The sequence below is a fragment of the Serinus canaria genome, chromosome Z (assembly GCF_022539315.1).
Source record: "Serinus canaria isolate serCan28SL12 chromosome Z, serCan2020, whole genome shotgun sequence".
NCBI lineage: Eukaryota > Metazoa > Chordata > Aves > Passeriformes > Fringillidae > Serinus > Serinus canaria.
The window spans coordinates 52318451-52344670 of NC_066343.1; the positions used below are offsets into that span (position 1 = coordinate 52318451).

The 26220-nt window shown below is 36.4% G+C and overlaps 1 protein-coding gene and 1 non-coding gene across 4 annotated transcripts; one reads left to right on the forward strand and one right to left on the reverse strand.

Annotated features, from left to right (window-relative positions):
* AGGF1 (angiogenic factor with G-patch and FHA domains 1) lies at positions 1–24151 on the forward strand. 3 transcript variants are annotated; one of them, XM_030236734.2, is made up of 14 exons: positions 1–198; positions 1222–1318; positions 1772–1896; positions 2687–2833; positions 5087–5275; positions 13934–14285; positions 15812–15923; positions 17157–17208; positions 19188–19289; positions 19642–19807; positions 20051–20133; positions 21154–21281; positions 22137–22236; positions 23057–24151. In XM_030236734.2, exons 1-14 carry the CDS (start codon positions 19–21, stop codon positions 23255–23257), a joined length of 2034 nt encoding a protein of 677 aa, XP_030092594.1. In that variant the 5' UTR covers positions 1–18; the 3' UTR covers positions 23258–24151. The 3 variants fall into 3 exon arrangements, with proteins under 3 accessions (XP_030092594.1, XP_030092593.1, XP_050842847.1); XM_030236733.2 differs by having other exon boundaries at positions 2–198; positions 1775–1980; XM_050986890.1 differs by having other exon boundaries at positions 2–198; positions 1775–1896.
* Positions 24152–25317: 1166 nt separating this feature from the next.
* Positions 25318–25442, reverse strand: LOC115485167 (small nucleolar RNA SNORA47). Its single transcript, XR_003945906.1, has one exon. It is a non-coding gene; the product is annotated as a small nucleolar RNA SNORA47 (small nucleolar RNA).
* Between the last annotated feature and the right edge of the window lie 778 nt (positions 25443–26220).

Sequence of the window (26220 nt, forward strand, 5' to 3'; positions counted from 1 at the left end):
AGGGGCGGGCGGGCGGCCATGGCCTCCCCGCCGGGCACCGAGAGCCGAGCGGACCCGGGCGAGCAGGAGTCGGTGGCGGCGTTGCAGGCGGAACTGGGCGCGTGCCGCGAGCAGCTGGAGCGGGCGCGGCGGCGGCTGCGGCGCACCCAACGCCTGTACCGGCGGGAGCGGGAGAGCGGCGAGGCGCTCAGGAGGCAGGTAGGGCCCCCCGCCCCGGATACCGCGGCCTCCGACCCTTCCACCCCCCTAGCCTGGCGGCACAGAACCCCCGTGGCCGCCACTCCCCGACCGGGAGCCGCTCGTCCCGCGCTCCCCTTGTCTTCTCCTCGCGGTTCCACACAGTCCCTCAGCTCCCGGAGCTTGCCTGACTCTCCTGGCCTGCGAGGGGCCTGAGCAGGTTTGAGGTCTCGAGTCAAGAGCTTGGTGGTGAGAATGGTAACTCCTTCTCTACCATAGGGTTATATTTGCATTCAGAAGGAAAAATTACGTGCAGCAGAGGGAAGGAAGTTTAATGAACGAAGTGTGAGGTAAAGGAAGAGTGGCAAAACTTCTCTGTGAATGCTTATGGCAAGAGAGGGAAGTTTAGGGGAGCCCTTATTTCGGTGTACAGCTTCCTTGTGAGGGGCGGCAGGCGGGCAGCACTGATCTCTTTGGCAGAACCCGAGGGAACGGCCTCAAGTTGTGTCAGCGGCGACTGGATATTAGAAAAAGGTTCTTCACACAGGGGATGCCGGGGCAGTGGAGGAGGTTCTGCAGAGAAGCAGTCACAGCACTAAGCCTGACAGAGCTCAAGTAGCATTTGGACAATGCTCTCAGGCACATGGTGTGACTCTTGGGGTGTCCTGTGCAGGGCCGAGAGTTGGACTTGGTGGTCCTTGTGGGTTTCATTCTAGTTCAGAACATTCTGTGCTTTGTAAATGCCACGGTCAGTTGTCCCTACAGAACAGTGATCATTGCTTGAAATCCAAGTTTACAGGGTGGGCATTTAGGAACGATCTTGGTTGAGTTTCTCTGCTCCTTTGTGAGCAGAAATTATGTGTTTCTTTATGCTAACCATTCAAGTACAAAATTGTCTCCTGGAAAACAAAATCACTTGAAACACCTGCAATGCCATTATGTTTTGTTTGAATTACGGAATGCAAAATAGGCTGACTCTCTTTTCTCAGATGGTAGACCACTGAAATGCAGTATTGTGTTTTTAACATGCAATTTTTCTTTCAGGTAGAAGAACTCACTAAAGAAGTCCATAATAGAAAGGAGAAAGATACGTCTAGTGTAGAAGTACAGACAGAGGACTGTGCTGCATGGTCACAAGCAGGTACAGAGGGTGGTGACTGTTTACATAAGGATATAGAACAGTATCTTAGTTTTAAAATGTTACAATATAGAATACATTTCAGGTCTGTATCTTTTGCTGTATTAAATTCAGTAACATGACGTTGTCTTTCAGACCATTTGGTATTCATTCAAGGCATTAATTCAGGATAAAACATAGCATGGACTAGCAGAATTCATGCCGTTGTAATTTGTTATGTAGTAATCTCATGTGGCAAACATACATGCTTTAGCAATTTTTGAAGTCTATGAAAACAAGACATAGGATTGGAATAAATTCAGAGTAGAGGCACTACCTAATATTTGATTTTCGTTAGACTACTTAATTGTATAAATTTCCAGTTTAAGATTTAGCATCCTTAAGCTGCATTAGTAAAATACTGCCTTGCTAATTTATGCAATTTCATATTTTCTTTCTCTTCCCCCTCTCCCCCAGCAGATTATTACTACTATGAAAATTATTACAATCACACTGATACTCAAGACTGTGCATCTGAACTACCAGTGCAGCACAGTCATGGGAGTGAAGGCACTGAGCATAACTCCACAGAGGAATCGGAGGCAGGTGTTAATATTCCGCTGAGGAAGGATAGCACTAGAGCTATTGAAGGTGGAGAAGAGGAAAATTTCATCCAGAATTCACAGGTTTTTGGACTGTTTGGAGTTCTACCAGTTTTGAAATCAGTACTCTGTTAATATTCCATCTAAAAGATGTGCTTGCAGTCCAGAGAGCTTTATAAAAATGATTTTTTGTGATGGTCTAGTGCTGATAATACCCTTGTACTTCAAAACTAGTTATTTTTGTAGCATGTTCTAAGTGGAGCACCCTCTTAGATTTGTGTCTTTGAGTTTGAGCGTTCTTGGAAAAAGGCATATATATCCTGCATTCCCTGGAAGCAAGATCTTTTTTATCAGCAGAGTAGGTCCAATATGTTCATCCTGATTGTCTTAAATAGTGCTTTTTATTTTTTCTCCCATTGACATAAGGAAGCAAGATATATGGAGAAGAACATTGGTGGTGGGGTTTCTTTGTTTATTTTGTGGTGGGTTGGTTTTCTTCCCTGCTCTCCTGCCTTTTCCTGGGTCACTCAGTTTACTGAGTTTGTGCCTTAGCATCTAGCAACTGAAATGGAACAGAGGGCAGAAATCTGTCTTAGGGATGCTCTGGAAGATGTTTCCTGTGTGTATACTTGGTGTGAGTCACTTTTGAGTAAAGCTGGGGAAAAATGAAAGACACAGGCTGAAGTCTTGGTCCTGTTGAAATCAGCAGGAATTTACCAGTAAACCACAGCCAGATTTTTGCCTTCTGAAACAGTCCAGAGCGCTTACCTTTCTTGATTTCTGTTATCAGGAGACAGAAGAAACTTCAGTACCAGAGGGTTCTTTGGCAGAGAGCTTGAGAGCTGCTGCAGAGGCTGCTGTTTCACAAACTGGATTTATATATGACGAAAATACAGGATTGTATTATGACCATAGCACTGGATTCTACTACAATTCAGTAAGGATCATTTCCAAAATCCTTGGAATATTTTGTCTATCACAAAAGTTTTGTTAGTAAAGGTTGATATAAACAAACTGATCCAAACTGATTTTATGTTTTGAAAAACAGGTTACTGAAAATGAATAGTGGTAAAAGGTTGTTGATTAGTTTATTAATTATTTCAGTCAAATTAAAGATAGCAGGCTAAGATACAAGTTTAGATTTTAATTCTGGTTTTTTGATGTCTCATACGGCTCTAAGTTACTTGGAATTGTACAGATTATATGCTATAAAGCTGATCTGTAACTCTTTCAAACCTAAAATCTTGAGCTCAAAGATGTCTTGTTTAGAAAAAAACCATATTTCTGAAGTCAGTTGCTTCTCCACAGTGAAAAGATTACTGCTAGAAAGTACACAGAATGTTTGCGCTTTTACTTGAGTACTGTAACCAACCAGTTTGATTCTACAGGAAAAGAAAACACTTTTTTTAGAAGTGTTAGGAGAAGATTACATGATGGGTTATGATTTCTTAGTGGTTACTTTTTGCTTTATGTTTTTATGTAGCTTTTGCAAAGGTTTTCTTTTTGTCCTATGAGGTGTGTTTGTAGATGCATACAGATCTGTGGATAGATGTGCATACACTACTGCACTGAGAACAGAAAGTTTGTTTGCAGTATTATATTCAACTCAGCTGTAAAAATTGCATGAAGTATGCCACTGTTTGTTTTCAGGATGCTTCTGGATTTAATTTTTAAGATCTTAAAGGATACCATTGGTTTTGACATCGTTCATGGATATAGTTATACATAAATGTTTGGGGCTACAGATTACAGTTTATGGTAGACTTATCCAAAAGAATGTCTTGGTACATAAGTGTTCTGAATTTCAGAAGATGTTCTTGCATTGGATTTGCTGACAAAGTTCTGATGATGTGGCCGTGGCTGCAGAAGTAGCCTCTCTGAGAGGAGGGCAGGGGCTGCCTGGACATGGCTGTTTCCACTGCAGGTCACAGCATGGTCATTAGAGAAGCTGGTGGTGCCTCTCTGAAACCAGTGTAAGAAGGGACATACCTCTGCACAGTGGAGTCTGTTTGGGGGGGTGAGTGTGAAAAATAACCCTGTGAACACCAGGGACAAAGAAGAAGGAACAGGAGGAGGTTCTCCAAGCACAAGAGCAGTCAATTTCCTGCAATCCATAGAGCAGTCAACACAGAAGCTACTCATACTACAGTCCATGGAGGATCCCACACAGGATCAACTCCTTATGGTGCCTTGTTTGGCTACCTAAAAACAGAGGCCAGACAAAATTAAGGGAACAAAAAGCAGTTATATTTATTGAAGGGCACCCAGGTACATTTAGGGCAGACAAAGCCCCCCCAGGGCTACAACTTAAAAATGGATGACAGGTCACAGGTTTTTATACTTATGTAAGTTTGGTCAATTTGCATTTTGGGGATTAATCTTCCAATTACAGTTTCAGGTAATGAAGTCATTTACACCAAGTTTGCTTTCACCCCAAGCTTTTGTTTACATTTCTGAAGGCCTGAGACAGTGAGATGTCCTTGATTCCCAGGCCTGGAGAGGAATTGTATTGTCTGGCCAAAATGGGAAAGCAGTACCTAACACTCTATATGGAATTTAAGGCTATACACTAAAGAATTGCAAGATTACAAATATATGAAAAACATAAAAGCTAAAATCCTAAGGCAGCACTTAGGGGACTGGAGAGCCTATGCCAGAGCTCAGAGCACGTCTCCCTGGTAGGAGCTGTGGAGGACCCATGCTGAAAGCAGTTCTTGGAGATCCCGTGCTAGGGGAGAAGTAGCAGGAGAGAGGGACTTTTTTTAAACTGATCTCAGCCCCTTTTCTCCTCATTTCTGTGCACCACTCAGGTGGGGGAAAACAGGAAGAGGAGATGGGAATGAAGTGGTACTGTTGAGCTTGTGAAAAAAAAAAGAGACTCAGAGAGATGTTTTTAATTTGATCCTCATCATTTGTATTTTAGGTATTTCCAAGTCAAATCTGGCTTGCCCGTGATAGTGACTTTCGTCTCTTGACCCATGAGCTTTCCATCCTTTTTTCTTTACCATTCTTATTGAGGAAGAGAGTTGACAGAGTGGTTGGATGGGCGTCTGGTAGCCATCCAGGATCAAACCACCACCACTGGTTCTTTTATTTTATCAAAATTCAAATCTGATTCTTTATTAATCAGATGTTTCTTTGAACAGTATTTTTATTGACGTGATAACATTGTTCTTCATTTCTTATAAAGGAAAACCAACTGTATTATGACCCAGCCACTGGAATTTATTACTACTGTGATGTGGAAAGCGGCCGATACCAGTTTCATTCACGAGTGGATCTGCAGTCTTACCAGGCCTCTGGTACTAAACACACAAAGGATAAAAAGGGGAAAAAGAAGAGAAAAGAACCAGAGTGGATTGCTGCAGATGAGTATAAGGTAACCTCAGAACTGATAGACAGAAAATGCAAAATATGTTGAGTTTTTGTCCGTGATGCAATTTACAGGCTGTGGGGTTTTATGCAGACAATGTATGCTTTATTTTTTAAACTCTTTAAAACATATTTAAACTATATACAGCAGCTTGCTAACATGTAGTTAGTGTTCAAATATCTTCCTCATTAAGTGATTAAGGATGAAACTTTAAACTTGGATTCCCTCACTTTTTCAATATATTTTTAAATACTACCCAACTGTAAAGGGGTCTTAAACTGAGTGTGACTGGATTTACATCAAAAATTCAGTGGCAGTGTCTTGGATTTGGGATTTTGGATTGTGATTTGGTGTTGGTTTTTTGTTTGGTTGGTTTTTTTCAGATTCACATTATGAACCAAAAAAATGTAAATTTTGAAAATACGCTCATATTTCTTTGGCTACATTACAGAGCATATTCCATTGCCATTTTACTGTATCTCTGCTATCATTTGGGATTGGTGATTTTGAAGTTCTGTTTCTTTGCATATTATGCTCTCCTGTTGATACTTGTTCACTGCATTTTCAGTGTCATTAGTGTGTGGATAAGCTGTGCATCTTAATAAATGCCCATTGTAATTAATATGTATTTTAAATTACAAAATTTTGGAGTGCTAAGAAAGCATACCATGTGGTGTGTTGTCTTGAAAAACATTACTGACTCCTAAACCAAAAGGTACTAACACAGCTATTAAACCTCAGAAGTATTTCCGTTATGAAACTTACTGATGCTGAGTTCTATTCTGTCAATTTATTTTATTATTTTAAGATAAAATTGAATATATTGATTTCTCTAGTAGTTTGAATTCTACTTGGTTTGTATTCTTCAAAGCTATTGCTTTAACCATTACATAGTCTCATTATGTAGGCCTCAGACATGCAGATTGGTTAAAATCTGAAATAATTACTGTCCAGATACCCGTACGTAATAGTCATGTAACATCAATGCACAGCTAAAAATTTTAATCAGGAGTGAAGTCATCTGAAAGATTTGAAAATGGAAACTGTTTATATTAAGAAAAAGTGTAATTAGGTTAAATGGCTAGTGGTTGTTGACTGATTACACATTTTATAAACAAATTGTGGCTAATGCAGGAATTTCTGCTCCTTGAGGAAACTTCAAGTGAACACTTCCATTTGGAAAGCTTGATCTGTGTACTTAGCAACACTAAGCATAATGATTCTTTAGACGTAAGAGAAGAGAGCTAATACAGTGGAGGTGCAGTTTTACCAACACCCAGGTTCAGGGCCTGCTCTGTGCAAATGCTGAATTAGCATTCTGCCACTCTCAAAAGGCATTTGTCAGTACAGAACTTTATCCGTCATATGTCAGGAAAGAATCATGAAAAGCTCACAGGAATAAGTCTTTATCTTAAACTGATTAATAGGTCTCTTAAATTTAGTTCTGTGATGAACTGTTAGCTAAACCAGCAAGAGTGCTTATAAAAGTTCTAAGCCATGTATAGCTCTGACCTATTAAACAATGGTGACTACTTTTTAGACTCCCATCATAGTCTGCTGCTGTAGTGTGATTATACTAGAAACAGATGTTTGTCTTAAGCTTACTTTATACCAGCGTTTTTGTTTAGATAGTCTTGTTAACAGATCTTTTCTGTGAGATTTCCACAGTCACAACGTAGGAGGTAAACATTCTTTTTGTTCTTGTTTGTTTTATTGATGACAAACTGAGTACTTTGCTTTATTTGTGAATTAATTTGTTTGACCAACAAGGCAAAAGGGAAAACATTTAAAGTATATTGTAGTGCACAGATCTTTTCTTCTGTAAACAGGAATGAAGGTCTGTGTCAAAGAAGTAATCATAGTCTTTATTATTTTTAAATGAAAAAACAGGAGAATACAAAGTGAAACATAGGACACTCCATTTTAAACTTCAAAGATAATATAATGCCTTTTTGTTAGTGCACTTCTTCGTAAATGCACTGCTGGATTTAGAAGAAAAACTTACTGATATAGATTACATAGATGAGTTAAAACGTTTTATTCTTGTACTGTGGTTTTTAATCACTTTAAAATTCCATGTTACATTAATATAAAAGATTAAGATTTTCTAGAAAAAAATACAGTATCTTTCTGTTATAAAATTGGAAAATTAGTTTATAAGCTGCACGGTCAAGTACATAGATGCATGGTATTTTTTGGCAGTATAATTGTTGTCCAGTTTAGTCTTGTATTGTCAAAGGCACTAATTAGTTCATGGTAGAATAAAACTGAAAACATCTGGTTTTAAATAGGACTTTATAGTTGAAGCATTGTATATTGAAATGCTTTTCTCCAAACTTACTGCTCAGCCTTCTCCCTTTTCTTTCCCTGAATGCTGTTTAAATTACTGAAGTTAAAACAATGCTTTTGAAGACTAGTACCTAATTACTGCTTTTTCCAACTGATTATTAAATTGTGCTGCTAGGCTGAAAAATGGTCCCAGCATTGCCTCATTTCTTAATCAAAGTAGGTTTTACTTGTCTTTCTTTTTCTGCAGATGGTAGATGTAGGATAAGGGTTTAGTTTAATGCCTGGGCTGTGGACCAATAGTGTTAAGAAAGCAGGGTGTCCTTCTGTAACATGTCATTCACCTCATGAACTTTATAATTCTTAGGCGAAGCTGAGGTGGTTTATAAGAATATTCATGTAAAGCAGGGGAAGACAGCAGTACTTACAGAATCATGTCAGTTTTTTCTCTCTTTATCAGTTAAAGGAATAAATGTAAACAAATATTTATAGATATTTACAATAAAGAAGAAATTGTCAAATACAAGAAATAAGGAAATTTAGCAGTTATGTGTGTAGATTATCAAGTATATATTTCTAGGTAGGTGGTATTAGTAAGCAATGATTTTTACCAAAATTGCATGCATTCATTTTTGAATTACTTAATATAAACCAAAGTTAGTACCTTTTTTTTTTAAAAAAAAAACAATTGTAACTGGAACAATCCATTAACTGTTTCTGATCACAGGAGGGTTTTTTGTTGTGCTTTGATTTCTAGCCAATGTGAGGAAGTTCATGTACTCAGCTATCTTACATATAGTATTTATTTGTAAGTAGGAAACAAGGATACTTAACACTACATAAATAGCAAGTGAGTTGTCAAAAAATACTGTAGCATTCTTAAAGAAAACCCAATATAATTCTGAGAATGTAAAGGATAAAATTAATATGTTAAAATTTATTGCATTTTTTAAAGGTGAATAACCTTTTGAAAAACAGGAAAATATTCATAAGTGTCGGCCAATATGAATGTAATTCTAATTGTAAAAAAACAGCAGAGGGGAAAATTGTGTGCTTACTATCACCTGGGGAATGTTCCTAATTCATACGAGAACTTTCCTTAAAGACATCCTTGCTTTTCAGTCACAAAACTGAAACTATATTACAAATAGTTTTCTTTTGACTTGTGAAACAGTATGCTGTCTCTACTTGCTTGCTTTTAACTGACAGTCAGTTGGGTTTTTTTTGCCAGGATGAAGTGTTAGCCTCTGTGCAGGTCATATAAAAACATTGGTAGAATACCTTGAGACTTTTAGACATACAGTTTAGTTCTGGTATCTTTTTGTAGCAGTAGGTCAGAAAAAAGGTGGGAAATGGTATTTTCTTTTGTACAAGAAAAAACTTTAAATAAGAAAATTTGGAAAAGTTTAAAAATTTTTAAAAAATGTGACATAAGTGATAATAGGATCCCTGGCCCAATATCAAGATCCAGGGCTTCCATATAGTTTGGAGAATAGACTGTGTGCAGTAGTGATCCTGCAGTTCTACTTGCTGCATTGGGGCTGTTAGAAATACATAGCAAAATTTAGAAGGAAGTTCTGACACATGCCATTTTTTCCCATAAATTGTTTTTAATTTTTTTTTTTAATTTTCAAGCTACCACCTACTAAATTTTATTTCAGTGTGGTACTCAAAATTAACTTATACCATGTTATTTTCCATTATAGATTCATCGTAGCTACTTCTGTAGGAGAGGCATGGTGGTTTTAGCAGTGTTTCCCATAGAACTCTTGAAGCAGTGATTTTTTACTTTTTTTTAATCACATGTAGTTTACTTTTTGCTGATATTCATCCCATCTTTAGGTACGTCAGTTGACAGAAACCATGGCTAATCTGAAGATTTCTTCTTTTGGATTGGCAGCTTCTGGTAAAGGTAGAGTTGAGACAACAAACACACATTAGTCCATGGATGTTTACCTTTAACCTTAATATTTTTATTAAAGAAAAAAAGAATATCTAGTAATTGATATTTGGATACATATTTTTCCTCAAGGAATTAATAAATTTTTAAAGCTATTTAATCAAAATTCATTCACCTGCAAAGTAGCTTTGAAATAGATTTTAAATACTTTGTAAGTAACATCTGAAGAAAACTTTGATGGCATTCTAGACTATTTGGGAAAATAAGTATTTAGCATCCCTGTATAATGTAAAGGGTCTGGACTAAAGAAACTACTCATTCTTTAGGTATGGTTATTTAATTCAGAGCTGTCCACCACCACTGTATGAAATGGCTCCTATATGCTGTAGGAAGAAGGTTTTTTCCTGGCATTTAATTAGATGTTTTGCATTGGAAAACTGAGTATTGTGTAGGGTGGATGAGAGTAACTGAAATACTTGTGGAATGATTTTAGCACATGAAAGCTTAGTCATTCAAGTGAATCAGCTATTTTTAAGTGTTTGAAAATACTTCTTTAGTAAAATACTGAGTTTCAAATTAATTTCAAATTGAGGGTGTCAATCCTAAAGGTGTACTATTCAGTCCTGTAGAAGAGTGCGGAGAAAAAAAATAATTCTGCTAATTCTGAACTTCTAGCAGACCAAAAAACAGGCTAGACATTTGAGAAAAGTTGTATCTGTATTTCTCTACTTTGAATAAAATAAATTTGGAAAAAACATTTAAATAGTGCAGTTCTTAGAATTGAGCCAATTATACTCACAATAATAAGTTCCCATGTATGGCGTTGCTGAAGAATTGCATGAACATGCATGTTGGTCAGCCATAGTACAGAAAAATTGAAGTTTTGAAAGACAACATGTCTTGCTCTGTAACAGTGAAGCAGAAAGTATAGTTAAATGCTTTAAATACTTGGAAATTTTAATTAAAAACAGTTAAATCACAATGATAATATATACTTTCTAAGTAGGACAGTCTGCATTTCAACAGGTCATTGTAATCAGTTTTTTGTGGCATATTCTCTATAAAGTAAGACCGTCAGTTACACTCACATAAGCGTGATTTGTTATTCTTAAAAGATCAGTCCTCATGGGATACAGAAATATCCTGATTTCTAAGTACTTTTGGCTGACTTTGTCATGGTTAAAAAATAGTTAATTATCTATCAGATTGATTGCACCTCTCAGCTTCAGCTTAGTGAGAAAAATCCCAGAGATCATGTGATAATACCCAGTAGATATAAAGTTTTTCAAACCTGGATCACATAATCTGTCCATGTCTAACTCATGACTGTTGGTGTCAGTCTAGATATATATTGGGCAAAGTAACAACGAAAAACTGTATGTGTATGAAAAAATACCATGGTGGGAAAAGTGGTTATAATGAGCATCTGCTTGCATACTTTGTGTCTTGTGGCATGAGTTTGGGATGAAGAGTTAGGTAGTCATTGAGAAATTAAATACATTGCTAGAATTTATTGCATTTTTCTGGGTACACTAGTACCCCGAAACACTACACTAGTATTTACCGAATTTTGTGCTTACTGCCAGTTCCTGGTTTTTAAGTGGTGACTATATGGAGGCAAGGCTGTAGGTGCTGTTTGCCTAGTTGAACTTTATTACATGCTACACATGTTCTGTGTTGGTACTGGTAGGCAGCCATGGTTCAGTCAGCAACTGAGCCCCAGACAGCTGATCACCCACTCCGCCAGCAGCAGGATTGGGAAGAGGATTAGAAGGACAGGAGTAAGAAAACCTGTGGATTGAGATACAGCCACGTGTGCAAACAAAAGAAAAAGCAAGAAATTTATTTACTGCTTCCCTGCCTGGGCCGGCAGATGTTCATCCATCCCTAGGGAAGCAGGGCTCCAGCACACGTAATGGTGACAAAGGCCAAACTCTCAACGTCTCTTGTGCTTCCTTGTCTCTCTCCCAGCATTTATTGTTAAGCATGATGCCATATGGTATGGGATACCCTATGGACAGTTGGGGTCAGCTGTAAAGGTTGTGTCTTGCTCCAACTCCTGGAGGCTTCTCAGCCTCCTTGCTGGCAGAGTGGTGCAAGAAGCAGAAGAGGCCTTGGTTTGTGTAAGTGCTGCTCGGCAATAAATAAATTTAAAAAAAAATCTCTGCCTTATCAGCCATATTTTCAACACAAATCCAAACCACAGCCCTACACTAGGCACTTGAATAAAATTAGCTTGACCCCAGCCAAAATCAGTACATAGTCATACATAATGGAAAAGGACTTCTGCAACACAAGATTGTGTCAAATGATGTAAGGTTCGTTCAGTACCCGTAGGCTTAATGTTTATACACTTTGTCCAGATGTGCATTTTAATAGACATCCATGAAATCATGAAGTGCTCAAAATCCATATTCAGTTTTTAAATTCTTTATTTCATAGTAGGTTTTCAAATGTGAAGACTGCATTTTTTTCAGTACTTAACTATTTAGTTTATTAGCTTTCTTAACTATTGAATGCAGCAATTGTAAAAAAATACAGTAACTGCTGAGAAGAGGTCATGTTGGCAAAATCATAGAATGACTGTATGTGTGGAATCCTTGGTCTATTTATAAGACTGTTTTTAAAAATTTCTGTTTTCAACACAGAACTAAGAGTCTACCTTTAGTAGCCAGGCTTTGAAACAGCACCTTTTTACTTTCTGGTTTAAAATATCTGAAATTATGCCAAAAATCACAGAATATCATGGGGTTCACTGTGGGGTTGAGCGGTTGGAGCCTTGTGCTTGGGCGTCAGTGCATCACAGTCATGTTTTATTTTGCCTTGCTTGTTGTTTGAGTAGATGGTGTAGTTTCTTTGTTTTCAGATTAGATTAGATTAGAATACCCTGAGCTACTTTGTTAGGTTACCCTGTTATAGAAATAATATTTTTTAGAGTGCAGAACACCTTGGTATGTTTGGTATCAATATAATACCTGTACCAAACATAAATATAGACAAGCACACTGAAAAATATAGCTCATAAAAGAAAAAATCAGATTTTCCAAAAATACTTCTAATGGAATTAATGTGTTTGACATGTCCAAACTATGTTGGTTTATTTGTGGCAGGACTACTACTTTTTTTGTTAAAAATAAGCATTACACAGTGACCTTGATATCCTGTTCCTTTCTATTCAAGAACTTAGGGGATTCAGGGAGGAGGGCTAGTGCATTATAGAGAAACCCTGAACAAACCTTCTTTCAGTTAAAGTATAAAAGCCTTTTTTAAAAGCATTTTAAGTTTTATCTGAGAACCTACTGTCTTACTGAAGGTGTTATAAAGGTACACTCTCCTAACCAACAGCTGAGAGGAATTCTTGTGTCTGTCATAGTCTGTAGCACTGATGCGTTTTAACAATTCTGAAAGTGCTTTAATTTCCATTTTATTAATATTCACATTATTTCACTTATCTTGAAATGGAAACGCATGGAAGAAGGTCAAGGATGTGTTTTTTACCTGTTGTGTTGCAATATTTGATACAATTGAAGGCATTTACTCTGAACTTAAAATGGCACATAATTTAATCTGAGATTGTATATCTTTTAAAGCTACTTCTGTTCTTCTTTCTCTTTTTCTATTTTCTCTTTGTTTTCCTTCTTTTATTTTTTTTAACATAGTTGTCAAGCTTCTAGATTGAGAATTACATTTTCAAGGTACTCTGACAAAAAGATTTCTCAGTTTAAAAAGCTGGGGTTTTTTTTCCTGATGATGAAATAAGTGGAAGTAGAAGAACCTCTAATGATCCAATCTGTCTGATATTCAGCAGAGAAATTGGGAAACTTTTTGCAGTAGAAAATGGATTTTTAGGATAACTAATTCACAAAGCATAAGTTAAGCTTGTACTCTCTGTCTGCTGTCTTGATTAAAGGCTCTGTTAAAGATGTGGTTTTGAAAGGAGGAAGAACAGGATTATAGTTAAAGCATGAGTGAGCATTCCAGATATTCTGGACTCTGGTAATAAAAAAGAAGACAAAACCAGCAGGAAAATACAATGAAGATCAGTTAAAGACCTTATAAGTACATTGCAAGAATTGAGTAAGAGAGGGACAGAAGTGAGTGTCATAAAAGCGAAATAGGAAAATATTCAAAGTCACGTTGTACAAGTTTGATAATGAGGACAAGATTCTAAAGTTTCTAAACATTTCTAAAGTGTGAGAAAAGAGTGATGTTTAGAAGAGGAGTAGGTGAAGTTTAGAAGAGGAGGGCAGTCACATTTTCCCAAACAGAAGATGGTCTCGGTCACATCTAACAGGATGTGAAAATATTTTCACTGAAATGTTAAAGTTCTGCTGACTGCATGTGTAAAACTTTGTGGAAATAAACTATTTCTTAACAGTTCTAAAAATAATTCTTCCTAAGTGAAGAATTTATTTCCAGGCTATTCTTCAGGAAAACTCAGTCTGTAAAGACCGTAACATTGTATAACTCCCCTCCAGGATTTGGACACAGAAGAGCAGAAATCATCTAACAGTCTGAATTGCTTTTCCACCACCGAGCAAGTAAGTTCTACTGAAGAAGATGAGTCTCCAAATGTAAGAAAGAAGACTAAAATGGACGCAAAACCACTAAACAGTCTAACAGCCAAAGAACCCATTTCTACAGATGGTATAAATTCACATTCGCACAAAAGTACGCCAGATGCTGCAGCGCATACAGATGACAGTAGAACAGCAGACACAGAGAGTGAACCAGAAGAAGGTGAAATTACAGATTCTGAGTGTGAAACCTACAGTGAAGAGGAATTAACAAGTGAAGAAACTGGTGATTCAGAATACTCAGAAAATGAAGGTGAATTATTGTGGATTATATATGGTATTTCTGTATTTTTCCAGAAGCCTGTTAAAAAAACCAGTTTGGATAATTTAAAAAAATGTATAAAAGCATGTGATTGAGATGCTTTGAAAACATTCTATATGTTACCAGCATTTCTTCCCCTCTCTTCACTTGTACAAGAGTAAGTAGCAGTTTTTATAAAAGCTGTTACTGATGTAAGTCTGTGCTTGTGTAGAAACCTCAGGAATTCAAAAAATTTTGTTTGATTGGGAAAGTGAAAGGAGAAAAGAAACTCTGCTGCTAAAATAGGGATTCTAGACCAGTAATTGACAGTAGTTCTGTGTATTGACTCTTAATATACAGTATTTTTGATACTGTTTGTAAACCATCATGTGCAATTGAATGCAAGATGGGTCTACTGTGGTGAAAAGCATCATGGAGTAGTCGGCACTAGTTGAAATCCTATTTTGTGTATATTCCAGTGGCAAATTGTGAGAAATGGATATAGACAGGAAACCTGTATACTGTTTTATACCAAAGTGTTCTGCAAGGTCCTTAAAAACAAAAAAAAAATAAAATTAACCTGTGAAAGGCTTGAATGCAGCCAGTCAGAACTGTGTATGTGCAAAGGATATTCCAAATCACAGAATTAAATACAACCCATAGAAAACTGTATTGTAGCCTGTGCCCTGCTCACAGTTTATTGTCAGTTTCTTATGTTTTCATTACTTAACTATTCAGATTGTAGGTAATTAATGCTAACCAAAACATACTTGCTACCATCAGGCTTTCAGACTAAATTGTCTTTTTTTAATATCCAATTTGGCAGTAATGCTGAAGTAATAAAAAGTGGGGACAGTTTCTCTTCCCCTAGTACCTTTTAAGGTAGTGTCTTCTCATCTATGTCTGCTCCTAGCTGAGGTCATTGGAAATTGTTTCTACAAATGTACGTCCAAGTACAGAATTCATACAGCTGTCAGAATGTAGTATCTTAATATTATAATCAGATGAAAAAGCATTTGCATCTGTAGGTTCTGTCTATTATTTTTTCTTATCCATGTTGACGAATAGCATTCCTAAGAGAAAAAAACAGTAAAAATACATTTGACATAGAAGTTGTCAGATACAAAGTTTGATATGTGGTAGGTCTGTGATGTGGTGAACATAAAGGTGCCGCCTTTTCTCAAAGTAAAATTGTTTTCTAATCTGTAACAATTAATGATCCATAAATTTATAGTATACTAGTAAATATTGTGAATGTGTTACTAATGTAACTCAGGAGTTGTCCACATATAAACCGGAATTAGGAAAATATTTGTAATACTTTGGTATGCAGTCAGAAAGCCTTTGAAACAATAATCTCATCAAAGTTTTCTCTCAGATGTTGCTACACATTCTTTTCATGAAAGTCGTATATTATTCAGCCTGCTAATGGCTGAATGTTTTTCAGTTTTTTGAAAACTATAGCCTATAAAGTTAAAACTGAAATCTGTTGGTAGTAATGGTGGTGATTATTTATTTCTTTTTCTATATATTTATAGATGAAGAAAAGATCTGGCCTCCTTGTATCAGAGTAATTGTAATAAGATCACCAGTTCTGCAGACTGGGTCACTTTATATTATCACTGCTGTGAAACCTGCTACAATTGGAAGGTAAAACTGAATGAAATTTATATATATATATATCTCAAACTACCTCTCTTTGAAAGCTGTGGAAAGCACTTAGGATTGCTTGTCTCTACTCTTCATGCTTGCCTTCCTAGCCTGCAGCAGTTGTGAGGTACTCTTGAGTTTGGTGAGTCCACAGTAAGAAATTCAAATCAGGTCACATAACAACGTCATCATGATAATGTAACAGCATACACACTTAATGTAGCTCAGCACACCTAAATAGTTAGTGATAACTAAATGTTGTGACTGAGCCCCAGTGGTAGTTTATCTGCAAGCCCTTCTTTGAAAATTTTTTCTCTAGGAAGTAAATGTTGTCCTAGGCCACTGAAGTACTTTTTATTCAGAAATGGAAGAATGCCCTTCAGAAATCCAGGATCACTAGGAAGCATATCCTAGACTTTCTCACACTTTGAAATTTCAGTAGTGCGTTCATTTGCTTTAGATAATAAGCTGGTTTGTGCTAGACTGTATGCATTCTTACAGTTCTAAATCTGGTTTGTTCATTATGGATGATGAATTTAATGATGATGTAAAGCTTTCTTCCGTGCTTACTTGAAAACCTTACCCTGGAAAATCTGTTTCTGTCTAATGCTGATAGACATATTTTGACTTGCTCTTAAAGGTTGAGTCATGTATTTGAAGATCAACAGACAAGTCTACTTTGAATTTGCATATAGGTCTTTTACTAGCTGCATTGTTTCTTAATCCCTTAGTATAAGAATGTAGTACACAAATCCCTTCTTCCTACTACTGCACTGTTTTGATAACAGAAAATGCAAACAAACCAAAACTCACCCTGTACAGGTTGTTTACTTGTATTACCTGCCTAATGCAACCAAGAGTTCAGCTTCCCCATGGAACATGGACTCCAAGATGCATTAAAGAGCCTGAAGGATGCAGTGCAGAGTTCAGACTGTTAAGGCATTGCGTGGCAGTTCAGATAGAAATACCAGGTTTATAAATAAGAATTTACTGGTACTCTTTGATCATTTAATGATCATCTGCTTTGTATCATTTACACAAATGGCAGAAGGGACCTGAAGCAAGTCTTTACATTGTATATACAGGAACACAATGTTTTCTATCTGTAAAAAATTCCTAATAGCTTAGAAGAGAAATATGATACTACAGTTTAACTGAAATATACCTTTCATAAGCCACTTAAAAGACCTATTTATACTTTGTTGTGATTTGTATATCAACTTGCCTTTCCAGAGAAAAAGATGTTGGACACACACTTCAGATTCCTGAAGTTGGAGTCAGTAAGGTAACTCTTGTTCATGTCTGCTGAAAGGTGGATAGAAGACATAAATGTATGAATGAAGCTTTAGATTTTATGCCTTTAAATTTGGAACATCAGATTAATATTTTGAAAGAACTTTTGGAATGAGATATGGGTTTAGTCAGACTTGAATTCAGAAAAAAGGAAAATGTACACTATTTTACTGAATGGGAACTTAACACAAACAACAGTGTGTTTTCAAAGTCTTTGAGTCTTTAATTTTGGAGTTATTGAACTTGAGGACAAACCCTGTTAAGTACTAATGGTATATAAAATTTTGATGTCAGATAATAAGAATTTCGTTACCAAGTAATGCAATCCTTGCAGTTATGCTCAGAACAAAAGGGTTTCTTTATTTTCTTTCAAGCAACTGTGGCAATTATGTAGAGGGAGTTTGAAAAATTAACAGAATTCCTTTCAGTGGTAGATTGAATGGAAATTTTTGTTATAAATTCTGTGCTCTGTTTTGCTAAATACTTCAACACAGACCCTAAATACAATGCTCCTAATAAAATAAAACTGTAGATTGGCAAAGTTGTGTCATCCAAACAAAAAGTTTGTTAAAAATCTATAAATGCAAGTATCTCATGAAACACACTTTACTATATCTATTAAACGATAGTTCTCATTAATCAGCTGCTGTGTTTCATACAGGAAAATTTCAGGAATAAATATTTCCCTGCTATTAATAACTTTTTCAGGCATGTGTTTGAAACTGGGCAAATAAAGAAGCCAAAAGACTTCTATTTTTTTGTAATGTTACCATTTTAGTACTTTACAGATACTGACAGTTTATATAAGAAGTTACTTCACTTTTCAGATAAGGAGTGAAAGGTGAAAAGATAACTTTTTCTTTCAGCGGATATGTAATTTATGTACTAGTTTGTTTTCCTCACTATTCTTGCTTTTAGCTGTGGTCAACTTTGGTGTTTGCTTTTCTTGAGTGGAAAGTGAGATTTTAAAAAATGCTACACCCTGCAGATTTAGCCTCTTTAGAAGTTTTAGTTCTATTCAGTAAAGCAGAAGTCGAAAATGAAATGTCTATTGAATGAACTAGTCAGTCTGCATCATTATGGGAGTGTTCCATGAAGTAAGAAATGCTAGCCAGTCTTCAATTCTTAATTTTTTTTTTTAACTGAAAACAGCAACTACAATTGCTCTAAATAGTCAAATTTGAAACAGTCACTTTTCAACAGCAGCTTCTCTAGACTTACTGCTTTTACTGGAAGTTCTAGTAGGTTGGAGAAGTTGATACTTCAGTTTGTTCAGTGGTCTTTTTTGGAAGTACTACATATCTTTATGAATTTGGCCAGGAGTTGCACTTTCTCTGGGTGCAATACCTATACAGAACTGCAATAAGACAAAAAAAAAAAAAGCGCCAAACCAAAACAGCCCACCACATTATTAGTCTCGTTATCAGAAAGGAGATAAAAGAAACAGCAAAAGATCGGTACTGATTGTGTCCTAAGTATTAAGATGCAGGAAAAGGTGAGTTATGTAAAAGTTACAAAAGCATGGTATTCAGGGAGTTATTTCAGATATGAAAGACCAAGTAAATGGAAGCAGAATGAGATCTATTTTTAAATGAGAGTGCTATAAAATATCTTAAGAGCAAAAAGCCTGTTATTTAGAAGAACAGTTAAGAAGGCTATATTACTGAATCTTGCAGTTCTTTAAGTAAAGCATACTTGTCATGTTGGAAGAATACAGTTGTTCAGTACTGAATCAGCTTATGAACAAACTCATTGCATTAACTGTATATGTTAGTTCATGCTTTTCTGACCCATTCATTTACATTTTACAAGAATGAAATCATAAAATGTGAAAACTTTAATTATTTAGACTACCGGAGCCACTCATTTTAAAGGTCTCAAAATATATTCTGAAATCTTACTGTAAAATAACATTTAAATTGTTAAGTATTCACTTAACAAGAACATTTAACTTAGGCTTCTATTTGTCAGTTTCATGCAGAAGTGTATTTTGACCACAATTTGCAAAATTATGTTCTTGTGGATCAAGGCAGTCAGAATGGAACAGTTGTTAATGGAAATCAGATTCTCCAGGTGAGTACCTACTGTTTCAGTGCTCTTTATATTGCAGAAAACTAATCTTGTGGTCATTTTAAATGTTTTACAGCAAATCACTCACAATGCCACTGTATGTCTTCTTTCATAATTAATGCCTGCCTTGGTTCCCTTCTGATTTCAGGGCCACTTGGAGTACTTAATGCTTGGCTATACTTGGAAAAATCCACTATGGTTAAAGTTGCTAGAGTGAAATACCCACTGTAGTTAAACAGATGCTTACATTTGTCAGACCAAACTGAACTACCGAGTTGTAAGCAGTGTGCATGAAATAGAGTTTGTGTCCTTCATGAGTTTTTAACTTGCCTGCTAAAACTTTTGTTTGCTGTAGCCTAAAACAAAGTGTGATCCCTACATCCTGGAGCATGGAGATGAGGTGAAGATTGGCGAAACCGTGCTTTCTTTTCATATTCACCCTGGCAGTGATACTTGTGATGGATGTGAACCAGGACAAGTTAGAGCACATCTTCGCCTGGACAAGAAAAAAGAGTCTTCTGGTTAGTAATATTATCACAGGGTAAATTTTTTATTATGGCTGTTTACTTTATAAAAATAATAATTATTTCAGTTTTCATATAATTTTCCTGTCAGCCTTGTAATAGTTGTACATAAATGATGTATTTTCTTCTTTGTATATGTGCTATATATAATGTCAGAATAAAAATTCTCTCATTTGTCTTGTGATTCAATACATTGTTACATTAATAACTATAAATTCAATCCTGTGTCCTTCCTTTTAGTTTGTCCAGCACTTAGCAAAGAAGAGAGAGAGCTAGTCAGAAGAAAAGCACTAAAACAAATACGGGTAAAATATGGTTTACAGGTGAGTTTAGAGTAAAAGTTAATTATTTTTTTGTAATCTTGTGATTCTTACCTTTTTTTTAAAAATTACTTTGTGAGTCCTATTTTAAGCCATATACTTTGTTGAATAAGGGAGGTTTTCAAATGTCCTTAAACTTGTTTGTTTTTTGTACCCTAAGTAATTATTTTTTAAAAATCTATACAAAGAAAGATGATGATAAGAAAGCATGAAATTTCCATTGAAAATTGAAGATCCTTTCAAAGTGTGCAAGATTCCTAATCCTTTGAAATTTAGGTTTTGCAAGAGACTTCGTTTTTATTCCTGTAGACTAAGTTTTCACTGAGTTGCAGTCATATCTTTCATTTGGAAAGGAAACATAATGAGGAACTGAAAAAGTTATGGAAGAGGATGGGAATTTTTTCAGGTTTTTAAGTCCGTAGAAGAATACCAACATGAACATACAGGCAATATAATAGATATGTATTCAAATTACTTCTGTTGTAGAGATGTTCACATGCAGTTGCTTCCAGCATTTGTACTAACTTGTGTAGAAAACAGAATGCCCTAATTTCTATGAAATTATTCAGGTACCAAAATTACACTGATGCAGAATCCGTAAACATTATTAATTCTGTCGTTTATTCTGAAAAAGAGTAGTTGCTGAGGAGCAGGCTAAATGGTTATATAAAAAGCCAGTGGCATGTGCACATGATTTTCGGCTTAACATGGACTTACTAATATGAAGAGTATTGACTCTTCATACCAAGAGAAGATTCAAGAGAATCTGTTATTTTATTTACAGCTTCTGAGAAATTACTGAATTTTGCAATGTTACATGATGATGGCACTAATATGGTTTACAAGGTATGCCTGTAAGCTAAGAAAATACTAAGTGAGGACTGCAGGTTTTGTTGCAAGATTTAGAATTAATAAAAAAGGCTGAAGCTCCCATACTTTTGGAGGGAAAAAGGAAAGTTAACAAAAATAAGTAATTTAAACCCCACTCTTTTTGTCTTGATGCAATTAAATCTGCGTGGAAAGAACACAGAATATGAAGACAACAAGGCAGTGAAAAATCCAAAATACAAAGACAGAGCAGGAAAACGCAGAGAGACCGTTGGAAGTGAAGGAACCTTCCAGAGAGATGATAGTTCAGCTTCTGTTCATATGTAAGTTGGGGGTGGGGGAAAGTATCCCCCATGTCCTTTTCTTGTGAATCTTAAAAAAATGATAATTAAATAAGTATCAATTTGTCGCTGGAATGAAGTTTGTTAAATTACAGATTACCTGTATATATTGTGGTAGGAGAGCTAGAAAATTTTATGCTTTTCACATTTCCATTTCACGAACTTTTATTTATTAACTCATCACCTTCCATATAAAAATATATGGAAGGTGAGGAGTTAAGGATGGCAGTAAGGACACTCACATCACTTCCTTACCAACTCAAAAATGCAAATAACTCCCCAGCTACACTAGTGACATCTTCACTAGTGTCTGTTTTTCAAGCGGTTCAATTTTTATTTTTCCTGTTCAGTCCCAGTTATACTACACAAGCAGATTTTTCACCTGCAGCTTCTCTCACAGTCAATATCCAGCCACTCACAGGATGTGTATTTACATACCTCTCAAATGACACTTGATTTTTCTTCAGTTGTTACTTTGCCTCTGCAGCTATAGTTGAGGTTTTTTTTTAAGAAGCATGAACTTGTAGATGCGTGAAAATTAATAAAAGGAAGTGTGAAATTATGAAATAGCTGCAGTAGGATGATTTGGCAGTGATACTGCTTTTTCCATACTGTAATCCATACCGTCCTACCCATGATGTATCTTTTAACTCCTAAAGCAAACAAGTAGTTCTGGAGTTTTAAGAAAGCTGATATTGACCTGAGGCTTGTTATTCTGAATAGCTCTTGATGGACTGATTCCTGATTTCTATTTGTATGCACATTTCTGTTCAGTATTTGAAAGCATACTGTTTATATTAACTCTTGCTTATCAGTTATCTTGAACTTTCTTCAAAGTGAAATCAGCAACAGCAACAAAGGACATAAAATGTTGGAGAAGATGGGATGGAAGAAGGGGGAAGGTCTGGGAAAGGATGGTGGTGGCATGAAGGATCCGGTAGGTCTTTCTGGTTTTCACTTGAGACAAAAATAATAGGAATGTATTTGTAGTGAAAAGCATCTAATTGTATGCCACTATTCATTGGAAACTTAAAAAACCCTGGTTAAGAAGGAATACTCTCAGTAGGACTAACCTCAAATTATTTTTTCTTTGACTAATGGGGTATTTTGAAATTTTTCAGTAATGTTGTCTCTTCACTACACTGTGTTCATTAGTAAACTAAGCAGAGGAGGACAGACAGCTTCTAGCCATTGAATTAATAATTTCATATATGAATACAAAGTCTGGAGGAAAATTGGAATTTAAGTAATGCGATTTGAAGATTGGTTTAGGGTGGAATTCTTTCTCAGAGGCTGATGTAGCACAAAAATCAAGCTGGATAATGGGCATTGAGAGAGGAAAGGCTGGCTGAAGTTACTGTAGCCAGTGGGCTACCCAAGTTGTGGGCCTCTGTGGCAGCCATGTTAGCCCCATTTTTGTCACCAAAGATGTATGGTCCTTGGGCTGTAGTGCTGCTCAGAGCCACACCATACCCTGTGTTGTCAAACTAGCCAGCATAGGGATCATATGCTGCTCACTCAGTGAGGTGTGTTATATTTTGTGGCACAGGACATTATTCAGGACTTTAGATCATAGTTTCAGAAATGGTGATGTGACACATCATTTTCATGGTACTGTTCATGTATGATCTAGGTGTTTTAGAATATAAAAGAGAAGTGCTTCGGGAGAGCGGGTGGCATGTGTATTACAAAACCAGAATTTGTAGTATTTAGAATACTGAACTTGCAATTACAACAATATTTCATGTATTTGACAGATCCAACTGGAGTTACATCAGAAGCATGCAGGTTTAGGTACTAGGAGACCAGCCTCAATTGAAGATGTTCAGCTTGTCCAGAGCAAGAATAAAAAGAACTGGGATAAAGCAAGAGAGAGGTTTGCTGAAAACTTCCAAGACCCTAAATCACAAAGGGATACAGCTAAGAGTACACTTTGGGTTAGAGGGACTGTAGACTGAACTATCTAGTCCCACAGCAAGGTAGTTTCTGAGTATAAATAGTTGGCAGAGAATTTATTTTTTTGATTTTTGCTTTTGCTAAAGCAGGAGTTTGGTTATCTGTAAAATACTGTTGTGGAAAAACTTATTCAAGATTAACTCTGTTATGTTATTTGGTTTTCTGTAGTCTTCATGCTTTTATACACATTTTTAATATGATGTGAATGGAGTTGAGAGGGATATTCAAATTAAGTACTTGAAAATTATTTTTGATCAGAAACAGGATTCTTCCATTGTGTTTTTACACTTCACAGAAAGTTATACAAAACATCTATTACACTTAGATATGATACCTTTAACACTTGAACAGTGGTTTAAAATCAGGATGAAAAAATAAATCCCCCAGATCCCTAGTAAAAAAAGTACCATATTGCTGTTTCTTCATGTTTGCCATGATGTGCTTGACAAGAGGCACACCACTCTTAAATTCACACAGTTCAGTACTAGCTATGTCTCAGCATACATTTGGCAAAAGGGGGAAAACACTTGTTTTTAAACGATTAATCATAACTGTTCAAAAATACCATACTCCATGAAATAAACTACCAGCATTAGTGAAGAAAACAATGTTCAGAGACAGCTTGTAGCAAAATTTTCTTCTGTGAAGAACTTGTTTGAGATTTGTTTAGTAAATCTGTATCATGCCTTTAAAGGAGGTATGTTTAGAAAACTGCTGTCTGTTTGTATTTATTAACTTCTTTTTCTGATACATCCATTGCTGGCAATGGAGTTTATGCCAGAAAAAAAAACAACACAAATAACTGATTTTTGATGGGGAAAGATTTCCAAACTGAAGCTAAAAGATTGGTATTTATTGAATGTTCCTAAACACAATAAAAATCATTGTCAATTTAAGCAGCGTGCTTCTTCAAACTATCTTGTCCATATGTTGGATGGGAGTGCTCTTCTAAAATAAGTAAAACTTAATCCCACTTTGTTCAAGTTGAAGTTCTGATACTTGCCCAAGGAAACATGGTAGTCTCACCGTCCTACCAGATCATGAACACAACTGTGAAGCACTGTGGAGTAAAAGCAGAACAAGTTACCAGTCATTTGTCTTAATCTAGACACATACAGTGTAAAGCAAAAGGTCCAATCTATTACTTAAATCATGAAACTTGCCCAAGTTTACAACCTGAAGGACACCTTGCTTCTGCTGACAGAGGTGAAGATAAAATTATCCACACTCAGTGCATGGAACAGATACCTAAAATGAGGTTGCTGGTTGCCTTTCTAAGCAGTTAGTTTTTACTGATTTTGTGATAGACACGTATTATTGCTGTTGCAATAACATACAAGTATTGCTGCATTATGTACTTTGCTGTTGCATTCCTTTTTATTGGCAACTTCACGTTTTCAGAGACTTTCTCTAGCTGTGAAAAAAAATGTTCTGTAAGTTCTGGTCTGTAGTTGTTAAGTTTTAGTTCACCATTTATCTAAAAAGCTCTTCCTGCTAGCAGGAGGAGAAACCCCCTATATGCTAAAAGAATATTTTTGCCTTTTTTCCTTTTTACTTCTGTAGTTTTCAAAGTAAATCAAACTATAAACCTTTAAGTGGTGTGAGTAGGAACCATAACTTTCCCTCTCCCCAGTTATTCAAGTGTAACAGCTCTAAGAACGGTAAATCAACAAGTTTGCATTTCATGAAGTTTTTGAAGTAAGACATCATTTGCCTTCTGTGAGAGGCATGGTCTCACACACTCAAGACTGACTGCTTTCAGTATTGCAGCTTCCTCTTTCACCAGTTCCATATAAAGGGCTGAAGTTTAGTCTTGGTTCAGTGTTGGTTCCACAAATCCTATTCTCTCTTGATGTTGCCTATGGAAGTGGAAAAAGCAGTACCATTAATACACAAGATTGTTAACAAAACAACTGGAGGTAAGTTTGAGTAATCCTCACCAAGTAGTTGTGTGCCTTATTGAGTAGGAAGACTTACTGCGCTAAATATGACTTTTCATCCTTTAGTGACCTCTTACAAATGAGTGAGGTGGAAACCACCAGTGGTGTGCAAGCCTTATGTGCAAATGCAGTACTGCTTTCCCTCATGTCAGAAGGGGAACATGAGTTGCTATTGCACTATTATAATTTTGGAGGCTATAACCAGTAAGATACAGCATAAAGTCTGTCTTACCTTCTCAGTCCTCCAACCATCCTGTTGCCTTTCCCAGCTTATGACACTTCAAGTTGCTTTTTTTTATACAGCCAAAGTCAAGTTTCAGCAGTTTGCTTTATATATATAAATACTGTTAGTGAATACATATAATCCTGAAGTTCTTAAGGTTAAAATTAATCAGTTTATATAAACAGTTTTCTGTAGTCCTCACAGTGAATTTTGTCAAGTTAGCAAACATATTTCTGAATATAAAATAAAGAGTAGTAGCTACATTCTTATCTTAAGAGCTGAACCATCCAGCTGGCACAGAAAAACATGGAGTGCAGCCAGTGTCGTGTGCAAGACCCTGAACTATCTGCATATGAACTGCTTTTAAAAATGTAACATAGGATGAAACTGGAGTGTTTGTTCCAGCAAAGCTGCTGCAGCTGGTTGTGTGAAGATTCTGTGAAGGGAAAGACTAAGGCTTTCTGCCAGCAGATGAATCCACGGCAGCAGGGAGAGGTCAAAACCAGCACCTTGGTTATGAAGAAGACGTACTGAGGGGTGCATTCCAATGAATTTTTTTCTGTGTGATCTTTTCCAAGTTCTCTCTTAACGTGGGGATTTTTTTCTCAGCGAGTTTCTGATTTCTAAACGGTTTTCATCTGCACCTTATTTTAATCCAGCAATGCCTCTCTCTTGATGAACATACCTGCGTACGGCTTTACAGTAGCAGTGATCCTTGTGCAGCCCTTCAGCGCACCGGGGCACCATCCGCTCTCCTCTGTCCGTGCCCGGGCGTCCTGGTGTAATTTCAGCGCTGCAAACA

Bases quoted from the DNA above. Each gene is read 5' to 3' on its own strand.
- AGGF1 (XM_030236733.2), top strand. From the start codon at position 19: ATGGCCTCCCCGCCGGGCACCGAGAGCCGAGCGGACCCGGGCGAGCAG. The intron at 17,209-19,187 runs GTAACTCTTGTT...TCTATTTGTCAG, and splicing joins CTGAAGTTGGAGTCAGTAAG to TTTCATGCAGAAGTGTATTT. The intron at 22,237-23,056 runs GTAGGTCTTTCT...TGTATTTGACAG, and splicing joins GTGGTGGCATGAAGGATCCG to ATCCAACTGGAGTTACATCA.